This window comes from Plodia interpunctella, chromosome 5, assembly GCF_027563975.2.
Source record: "Plodia interpunctella isolate USDA-ARS_2022_Savannah chromosome 5, ilPloInte3.2, whole genome shotgun sequence".
NCBI lineage: Eukaryota > Metazoa > Arthropoda > Insecta > Lepidoptera > Pyralidae > Plodia > Plodia interpunctella.
In genome coordinates this window covers 5,204,128-5,229,116 of record NC_071298.1, presented here as the reverse complement: position 1 = coordinate 5,229,116, position 24,989 = coordinate 5,204,128, and the positions used below count along the sequence as shown (strand labels likewise).

Here is a 24,989-nt window from a genome sequence, read left to right as displayed (position 1 = left end):
ACAATATAAGACACTACAAAATTATTGTAGTCTTAGTATGATTAAGTTAGTAATTACTATATACTACAACGTATAGTAAAAATGCTTTTTGAGAATATACCATATTCATGAATACACTAACCTATACATTCATAATAGTTCTGAGTAAGTGACAAAGGGCGGGAAATGAACCCTCGGAAAATGAGCGATCAATCACTTACGCAAAGGGTTGGCCTAGCACCACAAGAGCATATTGATGACAGCGCAAACGGCTGAATACCATTACTTCAATATAACATTATTGATTCATACTTATAAGGATTATATTTTCAGGAAAGAATACAGAAAACGCTCATCAACAGAGAAAGAGAGACATGTCAAGCAGTCGTAACTATTTATTTTAAACATATTATGTAGATGTTAAAAATAAATAGGGACAATTAAAGTTATTGTTGCAAATAGCAAAATTTTAACTAAAAATACAGTTAGTAAACTGTATTTTTAGTTAAAATTTTAATTTGTTTATGGCACCATTTCTCTCCGCTACTCGCTGCTACCACAAAAAATACGTCTCGATTGTAGCTAGTCTTTCATTTATCTGAAGAACAAAATAACTTACAGTTTACTGCAACGCTAAATACCTATGTTGCGAACAAACATATTAAAAAAGAAAGTTACCTTTTGAAAATCAATTCCATAAGTTCACCTTTTATCAGCTTAGCGCTTGGAACGTACTAAAATATGCGATTGCATTGGACTAAAACTTTTCATTTAAGATAAATACTTATCTGAATAGTTTTCAATTAGCGCATGTCCCGGGTTTTCTCAGTCCTGTGAAATGACTGTTCTTTTGTGCTCCATTCTACTTTTGTGTCTGCAGTCCGCGTCCTCATTGAGCGACGATTCGCTGTAACGGTATATGCGTCTGAAAGATGACTGCGACAACACACGACGACATAGGTTATACTTAATTACTATTTATATATATAGGTACGATTTTTATTGTCAAAACGCGCCGTGTCGCTATGACTTGTCGCATTTATAGCTTAGCTCGGATGGCATTCGATGTGATAGATATAAATAAATTTTAAACTAAAGCGCAGAACACAAGACGCAGACAGAAGAGTACGTGACGTAAACAAGTTTTTTTTTTCTCAAAAACAGGTCAATAAAAGGCAGCGTTCGTATTATTATAATCTTTTTATTAACAATGAAATGAATCGTGTGCGATACATAATTGAATCTCCAATTTAAGATGCACAAGCCGGGTACTGACACTAACCAACCACGATCCAACCTCACCTTTCGTTGAAACGTTTGATATATTTATAAATTAATGTGTATATTTATACAAAAGGAATAGGTTGCTTTCATATGTTCGGGTGGGCCTAGGGTAGAGCTGAATCAAATGCTATAGTCAAATCATACAATAAAATATATAATGTTTTGTCATCCTAAAATAGAATAAGCTTACTCTGTGTACAGTGTACATACGAATATACTGTTTTCGAAGTCGAAGATTTTAATGTATTAAATGAAAAATAACTCGTAATAATAATGGATAGGGCAATGCACAAATAAAATGATAAAATGTAATGTTTCTTTTTCATAGATATACACATAATTATAACATATAGGTATGTTGTAAAAAATATGATGATATTTATAATATATTTAAGAAAAATAAGATAATGTCAGTTTAAACATTTTCAACATGTTAGATGGACCTCTAAAACTTTAATCCGTGCCTGGCAAAACGGGTGCGGTTAAATGCGCGAAAGCTGTTATAGCGTCCATTAGCGCCGATATAAATTGTTCTAAATTCGAAATTGATCCATTCCTAAAGTAATCCCGTTCTATTGTTACACATTCAGGACTGGTTGACTGTATTGTTAGCGGGCACAAAGTGTAAATAAATAAGACTTTTTTTATTTAAATTTTATCGAATCTTTTACAATTCTTGAGTACCCACAGCCCGCCCTACATAACTTCCGGCATTGTCCTATATAGTATGATAAAAAGCACTTGCATTTCGTTAATATAATTGCATAATGCATCTCTCTTACCATTTTATAATCGAGAAATATGTAAGAAGAAAAATTTATGGAATATATAACAATAAATAAATATTTTATTTACAGTTAAAAATTTTATCGCCTATCTATTATTTCGGGCGTTAGGAGATGAAATATGCAAACTGATTCTTAGAGGAACCGAATTACTATGGAACATTAGCATTAAACGTGACGATTTTTGCCAACTATAGCGCGAAAACAGAGTATCGATTAAGAGCGTAGGTACATAAAAGTGGGCTTTCGAAACGAGTGACTGAGAGACAGATTATGCATTTTGATTGTATTATGCAAATGTATACAAAGTTATTCGAGCACAGCGGCAATAATGACGTCATCGCAAACGGCGGAGTCTACGCTCTGTCGCGACATCGCTGGCTACACTGACACTTTTAAAAGTGACTTAAAAATACTATTGAAACTTTAATGAAAAATGAATTGAAATTACGAATTTTTTTATCGCTCAATTTAAAAAGAAACCATAACAGTTCCAATTTTCAATCAATGCATGATCGTTCAGCAATACATAGGTATTCATCTTCTAATATACATAACTTGCCACTCAGAAAACTCAATGCCCTTACACGCTCAAAATCGATTCACTATAATTTAACATAACAAGAGAACGATATATACTTAGTTTTATTTTAAAATAAGTCCGACTACACATAGCTTCGCATTCTCCCAAGTCGTGGCGTCAACACAATGTCGTATCATGAAAACAGCTTATAAACACGTACCGTAGATATTAGAATAAGTATTTACAATTTACTTAACACTGAGTTAAACTTACTTTTATTCACGTTTTGGTACTTTTGACTTTGTCTTGAATAATCGTGAGCACGAAACGAGGTCTAATGAAATTAGATTCCAAGCTTTAACAATAAAATTCACTTATGTAGACACATGAACAGTACGCAACTCGTAAATAATCATTAGGAAAGGATATAAAGTACAAAAGATTGTTTTGTTACTTGGGTATCCTTACATCAAAACATTTTGTTACTTACTTAAATCTTATTTGGCAGTAGTGATTTTAAATTACCAAAACTGACAACGCAGTTTAAACTACTCTTAATACATAGGTAATAATAATTCATTTCATTTAACAAATTACAACATACTATGGTCGATTTATTTTATTACATCGGGCATAACTGCTTCGGAATTTCTCGAATATACATAGATTATAATATACCAAATTTATTGACGAAGAAAGAACTATCTCTAAACTGTTTTATAGTGTATTAACTGAAGAAAATTATAACGTAATATCAAAATGTGATCAAGTCTTCCGGGATTTTATTATAATTAAAGCTCAAATTTTATGGATAAGGATATATCCACTTCTTTATTATCAGTTAACACAAAAATCTTATACCATAACACATTCATATTAACCACGTACTTGGCACATAGTTTTAGATTGTTATTATAAGATAAAGGACAAATAACGTTTGTACACAAACATGAGAATAAACAGGAACGGACAGGAAATTGGCAAAACAGGTGAACTTTAAAAATAAACATGAGCTCGAATCCCGCATAAACTTGTCTTATTCACAAAAAATAGTAACATAGACACGAGGTATACAACATACAGTCGCTAAGAACCAAACGGCCCGCGGGCGAACTGAACGCTGAGCGACACTCCCGCCAAGCTCTCACTCACTCCACATCACACGCCTCGATGTATCTAAACGATTAAATTTAAGATAATATTGTCTCGGCAAAATCTCACTCCACGGCACTCGTCAAATACTAGCGAGTCGTATATACTACGTATATATAAATTTGATAAAGTTAATTCGTATTAATATACCATAATAATATTCCACGTAAAAACACATGTCAGATCGTACATTGGTTCACACGTCACTAGAGTAAGATAGCACTAGGGTGCTGAGGGTTCAGTAGACGGTGGGGGGAGGGCAGCGCAGGATGGCGCAGGGCAGCGCGAGGTGGCGCGCGGCGGGAGGCTGCGGGGGCGAGGCGCGCCGTTAAATGATGCTCTCGCGGTTCCGCTCGTTATCCTCCTGCGAGCTGACCGAGCTGCCGCCGCAGATCTGCATCTCTATCTCTTGCAGCCTGCCACAATACAATGAATGACATTAACTAGCCTATATATGAAACGCAAATAGATTATGATTTGCTGGTGAAATGATTACCTCTGGTCGACCTCCCATTGCTGCTGGCTCAGCTTGGCTGACATGGCGGCGTTCTCGGTTTCCACCGTGTACAGGCGCTCACGCAGCCGCTTGATCTCGCACTCCAAGGCGTCGTGCGATTCGAGCATCACACGCGGGGGAATGCTAACGGCCGCTATACTGCCGCCGCCGGCCGCGCTGCTGCGCGCGCTCGACGCGAGAGACGCTACTGGAGATGCTACACGAAGAGGGCTTACTGACGAACTGGAATGGAAGCATCATTTAAAAATAGGCAATAATCATTTTAAAAACCGGGAAATTTTGATGAACTGCCAACATCACGTCATATTGCATCATCAGTGCCTTTGTCTTTTCGCCTTTTTAGTTTCTTGATGATAATGAAAGAAGTCACAATTTAGCATTAAATGAAAAAAGAATACCCCATCTGGTAATCTTAAGTACAAAAAATTTGTTTCTGAAATAACAAATTCAATAGTTCTCAACAGTGTGGATTATTTCTTTATTGTTGAAGCTGTGAGTGCCTCACTGTGACTGCTAGACAACAACTAGAACGCATGGAATTAGTAGGTACTCCGTACAACGAAGTACTTACTAAATCCATGCTAGAACGAGACTGATGTATCTTGTCAAATGTTCATATCAAAATAGAAGTGACTTTTTTCAGTTACCTGTAAAGTTGGTCCCAGGGCTTCATCGGCAGATCTGGTACTTGTTTGGTAACCTATAAAGCTGGTCTTGGTAGAAAGTGGTCAGGGGTATGCGTAGTAGAAAACCTGTTAAATGTTTTGTTACCTATAAAGCTGGTCCCGGTAGGAAGGCGGGTGTGAGGGGTGCATCGGAATGACCGACGCTGGTTGGAGCTGCATGTCCTCTATAGGTATGCGCCCGCTCGTCTCCACGAGCCCGGGCGTCGACTGGCAGCGACCCATGGCCACTACAACAATACAAATTATTTAGAGCCCTGTCGAATCATGATAGTAATGAATAATTATTAGCATGTTTCTCACAACATCTGGAATTTGCCACAACGTATCTACGGCAAATATTATATCGGAAAGCTCCAAAGATCTATTAAACGAACCCCTATTTTTACAACTATTGTTTTCAGACAATAGCTCATAGACTTTAGTAAGATATATAGACCAACTCTTCATTTACAAAAAATACATAAGTTATACCATAGAATACAACAATAATTTGATAATTTGAACTATTATTTCAAAGCCATATCAAAGCGCACCTTTCTCAAGCGGCGCTTTTTTATATTTCTCGAGTCTTTTGACGGCGATGGCTTCCAGGCGGACCCTGGCCGCGGGGTACTCCTTCAGCACGTCCCACATGTCCTTCTTGCTCAGCACGAACAGATCCGAGTACCCGACGGACCGCACCGATGCTGTCCGCCGGTTTCCTGTCGACGTGTCACACACACACTCCGTGCCAACCGGTGTTCGTCCCAATAAGCTTATGATCTGTTCTGGCTGATTTTTTTAAATTTTTTTACGAACTTTTATTTATTTTTTATCATTGTTCCGATTTTGAATAATATTAAGTTCAACCAACCAGTATAGCTCATAAGTTCCTATAAGGAGGAACGAAACACCGGTGACAGGGCAACACAAACGGGTATATATGTAACAAGATCAGTAGGAGATATAGATTAAGCTGATTTAGGAGAAAGATTAATTTTAACTACCTTACTTAGCAGGGTGGATTAAATATATCAGACTGAGACAAATCATTTAGAAGTTAAAATAAACCATTTTAAAATAACTATATAAGAAGCATTCTCTATTGAGTTCTCAATGTGTGCTTCATTACAAAGATAAAGCATAATATGTAATAAAAATAGTAAGAAAAAATTGTAAGTTCTCGACAGAACTAAGCATTCTATGAATTTGAGGCTAAAATTTAATTTATAAATTTGGAAACCCAATTCATAGAAGATTTTAAATATATAGATAAACAGTACACTTAATAATAAGGGGAAGGGGCAACATGCGCCAAGAGGTCACGCCAAATATAAAAATTAAGTAATCGGGGAGGATGCAAAGCGATCGGGGACACTGCCTTCATACAACCAAGGAGAACATAAGACGAAGTACATGACACTAGATACTACGAATCCTGAAAGACTAATAAGAAGCCAATAAAATCCAGTTAAAATAATATGAAAATTGCAGCTTACCGTGTAGCTCTACTTCTTTGTTGAGAATGTCAAAAAAAATAAAACAAATGTAAAGAATGTGAACGGAAATCATCGAAAAAATAGCATCAAATGCGAAATATGTTAATTAAAGAAAATAATAAAAATTGAAAGCATTCGCTATTAATTTAGCTTGAGCGGTGTCACCGCTAAGTGTCCATGTTGTTGTAAGCGAGAGAAAGATATAAGATAAATATCAACAACATGGCCACCCAAAGCAGAGGCAAAACTGTCGATTGATGTCCCAAAACCTGTTGCTAGCGTCGCGGCCGCTCCCTCGGCCTGAGTGCAGCGTCTCCTCGAAACGTTTGCTTTTCAACTTTTAAAAATAATAATAGAATAATAATGGCGTGGCGTCTCGGGCCGTGGCGATATTTACCAAGTTGTTTACCTGCCGTGCCCATGTTCAGAATGGAAATTTCTCCAAAATAAGAACCCGCCTTGAGTGTGGCTAACACAGTCTTCCCGTTGTCGCCTACCACCTGTAGTTTCCCGCGATTTACTATGTACATCTCCTTCCCGACTTCACCTTGAGACAAACATAAGAAGTGAGATTACTCGTTTCAATTAGTGTTTTCTAAATCTGTTTCGTTACTTTAAAAATTATCAAATTTCGGATTTTTTTATGTCATAATATGTGATATATTTCAATTTATATCACAAAGTTACATACTATTTTTTTCTGTGTCCTCTATCATAGCAAATAAATGAATTTGCATTTACCCTTCCTACAAATGTAGTCCCCGGGCGAAAATAATACTGGTCTCAGCCGCAACACCAACTCGCAAAGAAATCCCGCCTCGGTATTTTGAAAGATTTCCACCCTGGAAAAATGAAAAAGGTTTACTTCGAATGCACTGAGATCATTATTAGATCACGTTTACATCAGTTTAGTTATTACGTAATGTTTCCTCTGTGTGAGCCTCTATTGCAAAGTTAAATAACTTGCCGTACATAATTTGACAGCCCGTAAATTATAAAAAATCGTCATACGTGCGGAACCTTTTCGTGCCGCATCAATTTGTATACCAATCTGAGTTACTTATAGTAAAGTTCTAAGTTCTCATAGGCTACCACTTCTTTCGGTGAAGGAAAACATCGTGAGAAAACCTGCACACTGGTTGACGTCGAGTGCGCGACCTGTAAGATGTCTTTAGGCGAGTTGAATAAAATCTTAAACCAATGTAAGCAATAACACACTCGAAAAGAAGTAGAAAGTAAAGGGGCCTTTATGTACCTTTTATCTATTATAGTGACCATAATATTTTGTTCGACAGTATACGCAAAATTGTAGTGAACGTGTAGTATTCAGCTGACAAACATAAAACTCGGTGGAGCCATTTGGCGACAAAAAATTACGGATCGCATAAACGAACACTTTTGAATAATTCATGGACGTAAAAAGCGAATGTTTCTCTTTTTAATTATACAAGACGAGATATTAAGCTGGAACTGCCGCTCTGAATTAATGTGGGGTATGCACACTATCACTGTGTTAACATCTTTTTATTACTTTCTATATTTGTTTTTATTTCTATGCTTTTGTCCTCATTTGCTCCATGAGATATCATTAAACTAAACGAGCATGCTGAACATCGTATTAACACGTATGTACCTAATTGAGAATTTTAATTCTTGTTACAAGAATCCTTTATAAACTACCGTATAGATTACGGTAGATTAGCATATATTTCAACATCTTTTTTTTTTCTTCTCGGGGCTGATGCTCTAAAGAAAAATTGGTTAGAAGCTTTACGACTAACTATATCTCGATAAGACTATGTAGACTACGACGATTCCCTGTGGCATTCACGGCTGTGACGCCCCGTGTCCGCGTAAGAAATAAACCTTTAAATTTGGAAGGTTTGGATCTGATTTTATGACCGGCTTGGCTGACGTCAACCCTGCGAATACGGTTGTTGCCATGGCCTTTTGTTCTTCCGAGGCGACTAAAGAGTAAAAAAAATGTTAGCTCTTACTAGACAACAATAGCACTCCCAAAAAGGGTTGACGTCAGTCAGCTGATTAAGTTTTATTTTACATGCCTAGCTTCTTATCATCACAACCTAAAATGAAATCGGAAACACACTAGAACGCGAAAGACAATTTTCTTCCTCTATGAAAACATTTGAATTCCAAATAAATCAAACAACGATAAATCAGAAGAAGGATTCACAATTTTAGTAGGTGTACTATAGTCACGGGTTGAGTTTATGATTGATGGAGCCTATCTCCCGCCGAACATACTAATTGGGGTGAATTTACAAACTTTCTTCACTGAACAAACCTTGCTAACTTGATACTGTTCAAGTCGTCCAGACCGCTTAGTGTTAAACATAGGCTTGACTTGAACTTGGCTTGTTAATTGGCAAACGAAATACTTCTAATCATAAAGTTTACACAATATCGACTTACTATTTTTCTGCTAGACATATTGTTGCAAAAATTTTGCAGAGAGTGGCCATTTCAACGTACATTGCTGGTTTATCCTTGCGACATTAAAAACTAATATACACACTACGCAATGTATATTTATTCATCTTATGCACTTTGCCGATGGTTGATTTCTAGCATTAACTGACTGTCAACACGTCATGATGCTTTTAGAGATATGTTCAATTATCAAAGTAAACCTATAAAACGATCATTATTACGTTAATCATTATATTTTCAATAATCTCTTTTGTCTGCTACTTCGTATATGATCATTCCCCGTTTCACATTTCAGAATTAAAAACTTACTTATTGCTCTTCTACTTCACAAAATCCTCAATATAGAATGTCTGCTTTCGATGTCTTGCTAGTGATTACTGTCTTGATATACTTACTAATTTTATAATATACACGAATCAAATTTATCTCTTTACTTAATTTACCTTGCCTTAATTGTGCCAATTTTAGGCCCATATGTAATCAATAAACGTTAAAAAAAAGTCCTCCAAAAAGTTTGCAAACAAACTTTAGCAAACTGCTGTAACTAAACCAGTTCCAGAAAGTAAATTTGATTCATTACTACCGTATTGCAACAAAACTACTTAATGGATTTATTTGGGCACTTTCCCTCTCGCAGCTACGAGTATGTAAGTTCCCTACACGGTATTATATATCTCGATAAATGCTACTACATGAGAAGGATGCAAGATAATGTTTGCGTTTTTGTTAGCATTTAGATACCTATACTTAGAAAGTTTGGCTTAGTTTAGTAACTCGCGCAGTAGCGGTAGTCATTAATTCTTCATGATCATGACATAGCAGATAAACTTGAGGACCAGAAGTTCCATCAGCGCAGGTACGAAACTGACCAATAATGTATGAAACAAATATAGGCCCATTCCGTACGAAATTGCCATGAAATTTTGATCTGAATGAATAAATAAACCTAGACGTACAAATTTGCACTGAAATATGGCAAAATTAATAAATATTACATTCTTTAACCATTTTCATATCTTTTCTATTATTGGTCTTTCTCAACTAATTAATACAATACATGAAGTTTTCTCTTTATACGTACCTTTTTAGCGTGTCTAGATGTACATTGATAGCAATCTCAGCTTTCAGCTTGTCAGGTAGACAGGAGACCGCCTTCTCCTCATCGGAGCACTTCTGCGTGAGCCACAGGTAATCAAACCACTTGATCACCTTAACTTGCAAGTGGTTCGGAACCCGTCGCATACGCATGTAAGTCTTCACTCCGTCCAGCTTAGCTGTAACAAGCAACAACTGCAGTTAGTATATTGCTATTGTTGAATCCTTTAGTTGAGCAACTTTATTTTTTATATAATATGAAACGTAAAATATAAAGCAACAATATCAAACTAGCTGTCTCCCGCAGCTCTGCCCGTCGTAAAATGTATCGGGTGCCTTTGTAATAAAATGAAAACTTTCTTACCATATGTCTGGTCTCTGGGGAAAGGAAATTGAAAAAGTAGTCTATGCTGGAATTCGAGTCTTTAGCTACATACTTGCAAAATTTCACAAAATATATTTTTTAATTCAATTAGTTAACGCTAAACTGTAGTGTGTTAGAAAATTAAATTCAGGTTTTCAAATCACACTTAATCTCACCTGTCGTCAAGTAAGTTAAGGTTAAGTTGGGCTAAGTGGGGCGCTCGTGTGTCAGACACTAACTTCAAGCTAGTATGAAATAATGGCAATCCCAACTTTGTAATATGCTTATTATTAACTCGTTCCATACTCATTGTAGAACTGAGGATTTCACATATTAAATTGAGACACCAAAAACTTATAACATGCAGTTGGATTTTCATAAAAGGTGATATATAAATATGTTTTACATATTTTTCTTAAGTGTTTGTAAAGGTTTTGTGTGCATTTGTATCATTAAAATCTTAACATTCTATAAATAACCTAATCACAACACAGTACTCATGCACACAAAATATTATGTTAAAATTTCAGTCATTTTTGTAAGGATATAAAAGTAATTGTTAAATTGAAGTAAATATATACCTAACCTATATCTGCTTAAATTCATAATGTTATTAATTATTAATGCACTTATTAATTGAATAATGCAATCATCAATTAATCAATTCATTACAAAATTATATTGCGAACATAATAGATAATACTCTAAGCCTGCATAAAGCGTTCTTGTACATGACTTCGAATAATAATACGAATCTAAATTGATTTCGATATCATTTAACCAATAACTGTAAATCCAGCCGTATTACTTTGCAAATTTGAAGCAATTCTTATTTATTTCCCTATAAAGAAAAATACAATGACCTATTATATATGAACGTGAGTCTATCAATTTAGCGTTTAAGATTAGTTAAAATTACTTGTAATTTTATGATTTATTTCCTCAATATATATCAACTGGTAAATTATTATACATAACATACTATCCCGTGCTCCACTAAAAAACGTTTGATTTTAGGCTCAGACAAATATACTAATTGTTTTTATTTGTGAAACAAAGTTTTGCTTCCGTCTAATAGCAGCGTCGTAGCAATAGTCTACGCTTCGTAGCACTTGCTACGACAGTTGATGTGCTACGCGTAGCACAGCTACGACAGTTGATGTGCTACGCGTAGCACTTGCTGTGACAGTTGATGTACTACGCGTAGCACTTGCTACGACAGTTGATGTGCTACGCGTAGCACTTGCTGTGACAGTTGATGTATTACGCGTAGCACTTGCTACGACAGTTGATGTGGTACGCGTAGCACATGCTGCGACAGTTGATGTGCTACGCGTAGCACAGCTACGACACCAACGTATTATTTGAATCATACATTGAAAATAATTTCTTTTTTCCGAATATAACCAAACCAAGTGCCATTATTAAAAAAGTTCGTGTTCTGAATTCGAAACCTTCGAAGACTTTTAACTCGAGCATTAATGTAATCCACGGACGCATTTTACAACCCCGATCAAGGCTCTATTCTACGGATAAGTTTCGCAAAGCTGCCATAAAATCCACCCTTACGTATTAAATGCTCGAAAGCCTTAAAATAGAATATAACAGACAAACCTATGTGTTTTCTAGACGCAACGTGTACTTAAAAAATAAATATAGTACAGAGTTTGTTGTAATTTTGCTCCAAATATATCCATAGATTTTGTGTTATTTCTTGTTAATTAATAATTATTAATATTTCTTGTTAATAAAAATACATGAATTGAACACCACACTTAAAAATGTATTTCAATGAAAACACAAATAACCTCACAGGACTATAAAGCCAAAATAATTAACTACGTTTGTGCTACGACTGCGTGTCACTGTGTGTAACTAACTCAATACATTACTTAGATGCTTTATTTGCGTTCAGTTTGATACTTCTTACCTGTACTTTTATTTGTAGCAATAAAGAGTGTATTGTAAGTATTTAGGGGCATATCAACATGATTTAAAAGTATTGTATAGAAATCGGTATGATCCTTTATATTTATATCCAAGTAAACGTTTAATGCCCTCACATATATAGGTTATGAGCTTTGTTCGGTTACCCTTCTATAAACTATATATTTTACGTGTGTATTCAGGTCAGAGCACTATATTGCACAAGCTGCATAAGCCTCTTTGTGTTATGGCTGACATGTGGCGCAATTGTGAAAACGTCCGTTCCTTAAGTCAAAGGGTCTCTTGTATAAACAAACAGATAATGTCCGAAGATGTACTTTAGAAAAACATACCATCTTAAGATGGAGTATTTACTACAAAAAGATTTTAAAAAATGTCTCTAATAAAATCAAATTTGCTTCCTAGATTCCCCCAGACTAAAAAGATCCTGACAGCTAAAAATGTAAATAAGTACATGTCGTCATTTTAAACTATATGTCGGTAGTTGACAAACAGTAGCATGCGGGTTGCCTGTTCGTAGACAAACACTGAAATCCATGAAATAAGTCATTGCCGCGTTTGAAAGCAATAAGCCCTTTTTTAGAAGAACCTAATGTCGAACCTATTTAAGAACACTCGTCAGGGAAGTATATTCACATATATCACAGTTTTTTACATTAGCAGATACTACATACATATTCAGACACAGATAAATGTTGCGAGAATGGACACCATTTGATGGAGTGGGGACTCGCGACGACTTGACATTTAGAGCACCCACGCTGTGCCATTCGCAGCATGTATATAGCTTGACATGATGGGTGACAGGCTGGTGTTCTACAACAATGACATTTCTCGCGATCCAACCGTTTGTTATACAACATATCAGAGTATTCGCCCGTGAGGAAATCGAACGCTACAATAGACAGACACCTAGTGTGTCAACCGACAGTAAATATTTAGGATAACGCAGAAATAGACATTTTAAATAATAAAAATCATTCTCAGTATTCTCTAGTATCATACTAAATGCGAGATATGACGGATACAAGAGGACTTTATTGTTACACGAAGTTTCTTTTATTACAGAATTTCAATAGAATAATTACGACTGTTCCTACAAATAAGCGTTCATTAGCGTTGATTAATAGAGACCGAGATTCGAGTTTTTCTGGAAATTATGTAAGAAATGTACAGACAAGTTAAAGCTATGATGTGAATTATAATTAATGAAAGTTGCACAAAAAATATAACGATTATACATACGATTTAGAATATACGAATTACATCAAGTCTTTTTCCAAATTAACTCAATTTATCATGCTATATTTGCAGGCTACTTAATTATAAACACAATGAGTTCCAATATTGATTGGAACTCTTTGTGTACTTTTACTTGACTTTTGAAGTATCATACATGGATTTAGTAAGTTCTTCGTTACCTACCAATTCCATGATCTCATATTAAATGTTGATCCCAAGGAATTAGTAGGTACTCCGACGAAGTACTTATTAAATCCATGGTTGATCCACTCTGACATCATGTCGACACTGACATGATATACAGATAAGCGTCAAAGTTATGAGACTCCTCTTTTACCTCAGGGCAAAATTTATAAACTTCAATCGTGCAATTTGCATAGTGATGCGGTAATATTAGTGGCGGTGCAGACATTTAGGCGAGAGTAATTTAATCTTGCTCAAATACATGCAGGAGTGTGGTGGCGGCATGCGACAATACTACAAAATAAGGACGATGCAGAAAAATACTACACAGCCGACGCAAGACGCAAGCACTGGTAGAGTTGATTTATTATTAATTGATGGTCCGTGTATAAAAAAAGAACTTAAAATTTTGAAGATTGTGCTGTCATTTTCATTAGCCCTCTTTGAGAATGCTGTTGTAACTTATTAGTAGTCCAGGTCTTTTATTCCATAGTCGCTTCGTACACCACCCACGAGAGTATATACCAAGTGGTCTTATTCGGAGCGTGATCTTAAACTTCTTGTAGATTTTATATTATTCAAATTCCAGAATAAATATATATCGACGATATATATTTAATTTTTAAATACTTTTAATTTAAAACTTTGTTTTCATCTTGTAAATTATGTCTATTTTTAATCCCCGATGTCAGAAGGAAGGAAACTATACGTTTGTATATCTGTATGTATTTCCTTGGCATCGTAGCAGCCAAACAGTTAAGCCGATTTTGATCCAGTTTATTTAAAAAAAGGTCAGAGGTTTCTAAAATTGTTATAAGTTTGTGTTATAAATAAAATATAAAAAAAGAAATGTAAGGTATCAATTCTGCATGGCAATCATTTTGTGCTTAGCAACGAGGCGGGCAGCGCAGACATCGACCCACGTGGACCACGCTACATTAGTTTTGTGGAACACTTTTTGGGGAAACGAGGAAAACAGGCCCTATTTACTAAATGAGGCACAATTTTAGAGTAGATTTTTTCACTTGATGCGAGGTTCGTTATGCTCAATTTTTGTTTATAAGTAGTGCAATCGTGTCTACGTGTTTCTATGTTGTGTTTGGTGTTATGATAACGTCGTGGCACAATTTATTTGTTAGCATTGAAATGTAGGAAGTTAAATTACAAATTGCGATAATAATATACAAATTAGATTTGTTTTCAGTCCATAAAGTTACATTGAACAATATCAAAAAATGTTTTTTTTTTTTTTTATATTATGGTAAGCTGCTGGCGCAGGCTAGGCTATTATCGCATTTAATCTAAGCCAGCTTGATCTTTATAACGAATCTGATATCTTATCACATAATTTATTAGAGGTACATAACAAAAAATCACGTCGTAAATAGATTAGGATCCCTTCACTTCATATCCGTCCAAGGATATGAAAAAGCGTTGACAGCTGATGGACGACACCAGCATCCTAAAAAAGCCGTACCTATCTTAAAATCACAGCCTAAATTTAAATTTAAATATTTTTTTTTTTTGGCTTAGGAGCGTCCGAGCCTAGAATGAAACTGGAAACAAGCCAAGATGAGATATTATGCGCGTGTGGTTTCGCCCTAGAATAGCACCATTTCATTATCTCCCGTGGATGTCGTACGAGGCGACTAAGGGATAAATAGCCTTTGCAGCTGATAGGGGATAAATAGCCTAGGCAGCTGATGGGCGACAATAGCATTGGATACCAAGGACGGTTGACGACAGCCGGTTGTAAGATAACAGCCGAATCAAAAAAAAATAAGTTTATTTTTTACACTGACCCTGAGCTTCGTGGCGCTACAGCCCGGAACGCAACCGGGCAATGCAAAAAATATGCGGAAATATAAGAAAGAGAGGCATTATATACATCTAAAACTTCCTTGTAACTCATTCGAGTTTCTAAAGGAACTTCATAAATAAGTACTTTTTAGAATTCAATTTTACGAGCTCTGACACAGGTAGGTAATCTACTGTATGACAAGAAATGTTAGCCCATTTGAATATAAACTGGGTGCTTGACAAGCGAGCGATTGCAGGATTGTTTGTACATTGCACTCGACTCCGTCTAGTGAATCTAGAACCTATTGAACTGACGGAAGAACATAGTTCGGTTAATTGCTTTACGAACATTGTTATGCAAGCTATAAGTTAAATTATATTTATTCTACATCATAAATAATCGGATCATTATGTATAAATTAAAAGCATACTGGTTGCGCCAATATGGTACTTTGAATTTGGCGCCATACGTCTCGGTCTTGTTTGAATTGTAAGTTGCTGATTGGCTCCCACATTTCCTGTTCCTATTAGTTGTCTCCTTCCCACACCAACGCGCCAACGCATGTGTGAGCGAGAAGACAATACCAAGCAATTCGGAAATCATCGCCGCTAGTCGTGCGCTTCATTGTTGTGCAAAAAAAATTCGGTTTGTCGCGCGCGCGGTCCCGCTAATAATATTCGAAAATTGGTGAAATTACACTTGTACCACCCCGTGAATGTGCATAAACTCTTCCATACAACCACCGTGGACTTTGTGCGTTGTAGTTTACTTCCAGCATCGGCCTGGAGAGCAAATTGGATCTTCAGCGGACCAAGCCCGATAGCACGCTGCCGGCCGACCTATTTGTGAAGGCATCTCAGCAAAGGTTGGTGGTTCCTTATCCACGAGCTGCCTGCTCCTTTTGTCCATATAGCCTCCAGGCAGTTCGTCCTTTATTTTTCTAATTAGCAACTTGCAAAGCATAAATATACAGTCCTACATATATCGTCATTGAACCGGCGCAACCACATACAATATAATATCCCCTACGCTCGGTCGATAGATGACCGTATTGTCGATATCGAGAAAAAATCACCACTTTATAAACTGTTATTATTTTATCAAGTTACTGCTAATATATACATATTTACACGACTGAAATTTGAAACCAGTAATGGAGATACTCGTATTGCAAGTAGCAGCAACCTAAGATTATGCTTTCCAGTTCTAAATAATAATCTCATTATGTTATTATGTTTGTAAGTAACAAGATATTATTAGTAAGATACACGATAATATATTATAGCTTGATTGAGATACTAGCTGCGCCCCGGGGCTTCGCCCCCGTGGGAATTTCGGGATAAAGTACTAAGTAAAGGTTATGTTCTACCCGTGCACCAAATTTCAGAACAATCCATTCAGTACTTTTTGCGTGAAGGAGTAACAAACATACATACACACATATACCCTCACAAACATTCATATTTATAATATTAGTAAGATTAGGAATAGATAATAAACGTCTTTTTTTGCACAATAGCCTAATTATTTATTTAACTTTATTTCAACGAGAAAAAGCCATACCTAAAAGCTAGGGTATTTCTATCAGTCAACCGATGGAGTGATGCTGAGGAAGAAGGATGAAATGCAAGAAATTAAATTAACTAAAAACAAAAGACTAAGAGTCGGTTGCACCATTTAGTTGCAATTTTGAAGCAAACTTTAACCTACAATGACATCGCGCCGGTTAAAATTAACGTCAGTATTAACATATGCAACTCACTCTTATATAGTCAATTTATGTTATCATGTACGAATATAATCTCGGAACTCGCGACCTCATTCATTACATTTTCCACTTGGAAATTTAACTATAAACTTCTATAAGCTCAGAGTAAAATCTTTAGCACTACGCTGTTACTAATCCTGTAATGTAGTATTCAGTCAAGTTAGGTAAGTTTAGTTTGCTGTGAGTTATAGAATGTCGATGTTTTGTATTTTAGTGAGTTATATACTTAAGTTAGGAATTCTGAAGTACAAAGGAACATTATTACTATTGAAACAAAAGGATGATAAAGAATATTCTATTTGTTTGATAGATATTATGAATGATAATACGATGCAAATGCGACGAAGTACACTATCGATATCACGACATTTATCCGATCTGGTTGTTGATAATCTGTTTATTTGGTAATGTACAATAATCGTGTAGACAATAGAACTGGTGTATTTGATTTCTACACAATACACAATTTCTAATTACACAAGTAATCAAACATGTTTGTTAAATGCGATCTAAATCACTATGAAGGAAATAGTTTTAAGTATAAAAGAAAACATATAAATATCCACGTCTTGCACTTCCCTGCAAACCGTCTCTTGTGGACGACCGCAAAACCACTATCCAACTTACTACATTTAGACTTTACCTAACCCTAGCTTCATCCGCGTCCATAAAATCTTTTACCAGAGTCGTTTACGACGTACTAAAGTAAAAACGCAAGATAAATTTTTGAGTATAAAATATGGTTCCATTCTTAAATCATATATTTAAAAAAATAAAGAAAGAAAATTTGCTTCCTTAGTTACAACAAAACTTTGAATTATAATTAAAATACACACAAAACAATTGAAAATGAAATCAAAACGGCCTCCACTCAGCATATATCGTGAGCCCTGGTGTGGGCCACGTAGTTGGTCATGGTTGTAAACATTTTTAAGGCACCAATCCGCAACGGGCCACATTTCATAATTTGAAATGTACGCTTCACTATCTTTTTTAATCACGGTTCATATCTCATCGTTATGAAATGTTCATAAATTGCAGATGTGGGAAAACAGTAATATAAGAAATTCTCAGCTCATGGTACATTAAATAAATCCCGGAACTTCCTCTTATTAAATTGACTGAATATACTATAGCGTTGTGTGGAATATTTTTAGATTATTCGCACAATTATGAGGATTAAAGATTTAAGAGAATATATAGAACAGATAACTTAAGTATCGTATTAACTATAAGCTGTAGTAACAAGCATACAGTGTGGCGTTATAAAAACAATCCCTATTTTTAAAAATATGCTCATGCTCAGACCATTCATTCAATACAACACCTCCAAAAAGCAATTTAAAGTGACTTAACGTCTGAACATACATTTTTGAAATTATTGTTTTCTCCTATAGATAAAGTTTATGCACATTTCTTTCAATACAATAGCAAAAACTGTAAGTTTTAAATCGGGGATGAAAATCCTGCCGTGAAAATTTGGCTGTTTAAAAAACCACCTTGTGTACATGTAATAGAGTAAAAGTTGTAACATACGGTACTCGTATAGCTTGTATATCACTTAAAGGAGATAGGTATCGCGTGACATTGTTGACAGTGTTTGTTGATGTGATTGGACGCTCGCCGCTGAGCGGAGCGCAGCGGCAGAGCCTCCGCTTATTACATTGTGTGGAATGTAATGCAATAAAGATAATGCCATTCAATATTCAAAGATAATGTCATTCAATATTCAGATTTTTCACTCCAAAATTTTTACATGAAATATCCAGATTCATTTAAAAATAAAAATAAGTTGTACAAAAAATAACCAGGCAATGTAGGTAGCATTAGAAAGCATTTTTATAAAAAGCATTGTTTTCGCTATTAATTAATTAAGCTTTAATACGATTGTAAAAACTATAAGTAATTGAAAATAAATTGCATTCTGTTCACCATAGCATGTAAAATGTAAATACATACTAAATATTTTTTTTTACATATTTATCTATAACGCCTATTTTTTGTATAAATTTATCTCTTTTGGCAACAAACAATATTTGTATTGTACATTGAAAATCAGCATGCAACTCGACCGTGGCATTTGTTTTGGTCCACCCGCTGGACAAGCAGGCAGTAGGTAGATCAATTTATTGTTGAATTGTTAGGCTTGTGCTCGTGGCGTGGGGCGCGGAGGCAGATCGATGGCGGGACGCCAGCCGACGCTGGGATGGGGCGGCGCCCGACTTTCGCCGAGCTATTTATAGAATTCAAGCCGCTGACCTATTTCGCTGCAGCGCCACCGAGGAAGGTCACGGATTCAGCTCCGCTGTCGCACCATTGTCTTCTCAACCGAGCTGCAGCGCTAATTAAAGTTGTTGACACTTTGCCGGTCTCTGTGTATAAAGCACTCGTCCTTTCTTCGAATTGATTAGTAAGAAACTGCTCTCTGAAGTTTTAACTATTGGAGCTAGGACGGAATCAATTATGGTTGAAACTGACTCGAGGGATGGTAGGTAACTGATTTATTAAGCAGCAAAGTGCATTAATTTATTAATATAGTCTACTGCACCTAAACCCATGTACCTACTGTATATTGACTCATCGACATGCGCATCAATGACACCTAGATAATAATTTTGTTGTTTTATATAAATTTAAGCTTATTAATTCAATTTCTGTCTATTAAATCATGTTTCTAAAAGTAAAAGTTGAAATTCCTTTCTCAAATAAAAGAGAAAAAAAAATACAGTTCTCTGTAAAATAACATTTCCAAAAGCAACCGCAGCGTGCCCTTGACCGCGCTTCCACTCTGAAAGCGTTGGAAAACAAAAGGTGAGCCAGCAGTAGGTAGGTACATCCATCACCAGAGTGCTTGGAAGTCGGAAATAGTACAGGGTTCCATGAATAGTCGGGGCACGTGTCACGTAGTGCGCGTGGCGTCACGTCTAGCTGCTTAGCACGGTAATGCGACGGCCGACGGGCGGCGACCAACTTGCTTCGAGATTCTCATCTTATACTGTGGCGGAGATTTGCTATTTTATTATACAGACTTGCTAAAATAGAGGGTAGCGAGTTGACTTTTTCAATTTTATAGTTTTTTTTGTACACAACTGAAAGGCCAATTATCAATACAAAATTACGAATTTTGCAGTTTTGTAAATTTTAGCACATCAGTCTGAACACGCATTAAGCTAAATTCACTGGAAATTTAATATTGAAACTAACCATATTAAATACATTTTACCTCAGTGAATTGGCAAGTTTCTGCAGGATAAAAACAAACTACTGGATCGATTTTTAAGAGTCACAAGAAAATTATTAATCTCCATCAAAATTTCAATGTATTTGTATTTTCACAGCTAATCCTAATGTAACTACACAGTTATAAAGTATTATAATTGAGTTTGAGTGAGTTTGAAGTACAAATATTTGAGTTTAAGTTTAATATTTAATCATAAGTTTACAATCGTAAGACAGCATCTAACGTTCCTATTATGGGGATTGTTTTGCGGCCGGCCTGTGAGCACGCGAAGCAGACGAGCTCACGTCCTGCTTAGCAGGCTAATGTGACAGCCGCCTCGCCGTGCTGTAGCTTGCCTTGCCTCGCATGATTTATCACTGCCCTAACTATCTGTTGCCTTCACTCGGAGACATTGGGTTTAGTTAAACAAAATATGCACGGTAAATAAATTGTGGTAGCTGTTTCGTTGAAAGTGTTTTCTCATTAAAGAAAAATGACAAAACAACGTTGAAATGATGACTTCTAGAACGGAGCTCATTTCTCTTTTATTTTTGAGTTAAGGTTTATAATTTGCTGTAAGTAGATATGATTGAAACAATTACAAACAGAACTGTCTCTCTAAAATCTTTGTAAATTCATTAGTTTGTTTAGAAATTTATGACAAGTAATCAATCACACATCAATCACACAGGTTCTTCGGAAACCTAGAATAGGCGCCAGTTCTCCATAATTTCTTGTAATTTGTTATAAACACTCATTGTTATTGTTATGTGGAGTGAAATAAAAAATATTACTTATATAAAACACACGGACAATAAAACGTTTTTTCCTTTTGAGGTACGGAGATCTAAAAATTCTCAAAAATTGTCTCTATTAATTATTCATCTTTCACACTATCAAAATAGAAATAGCTTAGGTGCTAAGTTAAATTCTTAAAGTAGCACGTGTCTCCACAAAATCCTTCATGAAACTTCTATCAGAGTAATCTGAATGTTAAATATTATATATAAAATATTTCTAGCATAGGAATGTTGCATGATGTGCATCAAGGTATTCATTTTATATTATAATTGTAAAAATATTAACAGCTGTTAATATCCTGGCCTAGTCGCTATTCATATGAGGATATTTAGTCTCATGTATATCGTACGAGGTGAAGGAACACACAGCCTCGGCAGCTGATGAATAACAATAGCAGTCCCAAGGAGGATTGACGTCAGCCAGGCAGTCATTAGTGAAATCACAGTAAAATCTTCGAAAATTTAACGCTGACATCGGGGTTTGTGGTGTCATAGACTCGAATGCAACCGGGAATATTCTCGTTATGTTCTTAGTATATACTAATATGAGAGAGAGATATTATAAATATATGAATTTACCTTGGAATTCTTTCCTGGCCGTGCTGACTGAGGTAACGATATTGGCGACGTGGCCGAGCACGGTCGCGAACATGAGCAGCCCAAACAGAAGCTGCGCAATCACAAACACGTACTCCCCTTTACTGCGCGGCCGCGGCAGGTCACCTGGAAATCACAAGGCATGTAGACGCGGCACTGGATATCACATACTTTTCAGTGTGGTCGCTGTTTTAAGAGTTGTTGTTGTTTTTAGTTATTTAACTAAAAGGGGTGAGTCATATTATATTTATTTTATCTATGGGGTGAGACACGGGATTTTGTTCTTCGTATTACCAGTAACTACTTCATATATACATGTATGTAAAATATGCAGGTTCCTTATATTCCAGAAAAAGTTTATACAATTTCAATATTCATGAAACAAATTATTTTTGTCATATCTTTGAAAGCAGTTTCTAATAAAATAACGGCCTTCAAATAGTGAACGTGCTGCGCCAACCTCCTCATTTGCCTTGTGCGTAAAAAAATGATTGAATTATTGAGTTAATAAACTCCAATTATCCGCATCGTATATGATTAATACACCTGCCCATTTTATTACCTACGTCTGCGTTTATATCCGAACATAATCCCGGCATCCAAATTGGGAACGTGGCTTTTATCCCAAGCTCCATTTAAATAAAACAAATGAATTTTAATGCGCGACACGGCATCAAAATGAGCACAAATATAACAATATCGTGCATCAAATAAGCGGTGGAATGGAATGAATCATATTCTGCTAAAATGTGTGTTGAAAAGTGGTCTGCGGTTATGGCGCTGTGTGCGTGCGTATCACGTCATTAAAAAAAACTGCGGATCCACAGATAAAAAACGCAATAAACTAATTTAAAAAACGGTTATGCGCTTGTGAACATTGCTAACAAAGCCTGCTTTTATGTTGATCCAGTTAGGAAATGCCGCAGATATTAACGTAAAAATTGTACGGCTCCATTTTTATCTCGACGCGCCCGAGTCAATGTCAGATTAAGCTCCGTGTGTAAGTACTTTATCCCGCCACCTGTGACAAGGACACGAGAAAAAGCGAATTTGTTTTTAAAAGTCGCCGTAAATTGTCAACTCATTTGTGACATGCGACGCGACGCTATATGTGAAACATTTCATTTTTCTTCATATGCATTTAAGCTTATTTTATCTCATTGCATTTGTATTATTTATTTCATAAAGTGCAGTTGAAATATCAGCAAATGGAATCTATGATATTTCTATCAGTCGATTGTTGCGACACCACAAATTTTAGGGGGGGATGGGGTCTTTTACATTACATGAATTTCAATAATAGCTTCACATACGTCGTAAAAGTAATGAACATTAATTTAATATCATGTTTTTATTCTGAATTTCCCGTGAGAGCGGGCTTGTTTTGGTAATCCCATGTATTTACAAATATAAAAGGTAAAATATTCCCGACGGGATATATCGTTTTTTCTGAATAAAATTCAAAGATGTTTACCAAAATTGCTGATATCGCTACATAGAAATACAAAGACTCGTAGGAGTGCTTCTACTATATTGGTGCCCTGGGACCGAGTTCCATATAAGCAGGTACGGTCCGCAGAAGACGGATCGTCTCTCAAGAGATGACAGCGACAACGGGGTCGAATTTCTTTTTATGGATAACGTTATTAAACTAAATGTACACGCCCCGAAGGGACGCCAAGTTTACTAGTAAAAGAAATACGTCTGTGCAAATGAGGAAAATACTGAAAATTACTGTTATGTAAGAAATGCAAGAAACTTCAAAAGAAAATGTTGCTCATGTCTGTATTTAGGACGTATCTAACGTTCATTTGAGCCAAGATATGTATTTAAATCTGTTAATTTGCGAAACGAAATGATAGTTTACGAGAATACGATTATTCTCTTATTAGAATGTCGGTGATATATCTCTATCTAAATATATTACAATATTTAATAAATATAGTGTATTAAGTAATTTTTACTATGCTACAAATATGATAATCATTCATAGATCTTTTTTCCCTATTTTACATATATAAAATATATAAGAAAATACATAAGAAAATATATAAGAAAATAGCTGTTGATTCTATTCTATTCGCGCATTCTAAATAATATATATATATAATATATTTAGAACATGTATGCTAAATACGAAAAATCATGTTGTGTATCCTTCCAATCCTCCTTTGAAGGTACTTCCAATATGTTACAAACATTTTTGAAAACGGTAAAAAGCACATTCTATTCAAGGCAAAGACTAATAACATCTGGCTTCTCTTGAATGAAAATGTCCGCACTTATTAGAACTGCCAAAAGTTTACAAACAATAAAATGGCGGGGTCCAATCTCGGCTCATTTTACTGCCTCTGTCAAGTTGCAACATTGTGGGCGTCTCTCCTTTGTTCGCACGCCGATGGCACTTAATCAGCTCTCAGACTGCTTAGACGAAGAGCTAGCGTGCCGCGGGACACTCTTCATGTAAATTTGATGCTCAGACATATTAGACTTCTTAATATTTTCTATACCCACTTAAAATACACAGAAGTGTTTAAGAAGGTTCATAACATACATGACTAAATTATTGTCTTAGTAGTTTATTTCATTCTGGGTACAGCTATTGTTGAAAAAGCAAAGACTTAAATTATTTATCCGCAGGGTCATATTTTTACAAACGAGCGACAATACAGCGTGAGAAGGGTATGACAGTGATGTGCGCAGTCCATTAGAATGCACTGCACGTCGCCAGTCAAACTGTATTCCCACTCAGTTCAAATTGACTACAGAAATACTCTCAGAAAACTGTATGAAAAATATTTTGCTCACTGCTGCACATAAACTGTATGAAAATTAATCGTACTACGAAATATACAGTGGTCGATAAAACGTCAAAATTTAACAAAAGCAGTACATAATATATTTTTGTCACAAAATAAGGCACCAAGTAAATTGTATGTCCACAGAGTTTGGGCCCACAGTACTGAAACAATAAGACCATAGGGAATATATCAGGATTTGCCGTTGATTTAAACTTTTCCCATTATCGTACAGGTTGCTGTGTATTATTCGTTGGGAGTAGTGAAGGTAATCTAATTGCGAAGAACTTCAGGCGGCAAAATGAGCTTACTAATTATC

The 24,989-nt window shown here is 35.7% G+C and overlaps 1 protein-coding gene across 12 annotated transcripts in view; it reads right to left on the bottom strand.

The window, feature by feature from the left end:
- Window positions 1-1,166: 1,166 nt before the first annotated feature.
- Window positions 1,167-24,989, bottom strand: part of LOC128670120 (uncharacterized protein) — a 96,114-nt gene continuing 72,291 nt past the window's right edge. For 4 of the 12 annotated variants that reach the window (XM_053745526.2, XM_053745516.2, XM_053745515.2 and 1 more), the window contains 9 exons: window positions 21,855-21,998; window positions 9,937-10,129; window positions 7,146-7,246; window positions 6,802-6,951; window positions 6,405-6,419; window positions 5,460-5,627; window positions 5,012-5,153; window positions 4,220-4,462; window positions 1,167-4,139 (listed from right to left, as the gene is read on the bottom strand). In XM_053745526.2, the coding sequence (XP_053601501.1) occupies window positions 4,052-4,139; window positions 4,220-4,462; window positions 5,012-5,153; window positions 5,460-5,627; window positions 6,405-6,419; window positions 6,802-6,951; window positions 7,146-7,246; window positions 9,937-10,129; window positions 21,855-21,998 (1,244 nt within the window). In that variant the 3' untranslated portion in view covers window positions 1,167-4,051. The remainder of the gene's footprint in view (window positions 4,140-4,219; window positions 4,463-5,011; window positions 5,154-5,459; window positions 5,628-6,404; window positions 6,420-6,801; window positions 6,952-7,145; window positions 7,247-9,936; window positions 10,130-21,854; window positions 21,999-24,989) is intronic. The other 8 variants (XM_053745521.2, XM_053745519.2, XM_053745523.2 and 5 more) reach the window with 8 other exon arrangements.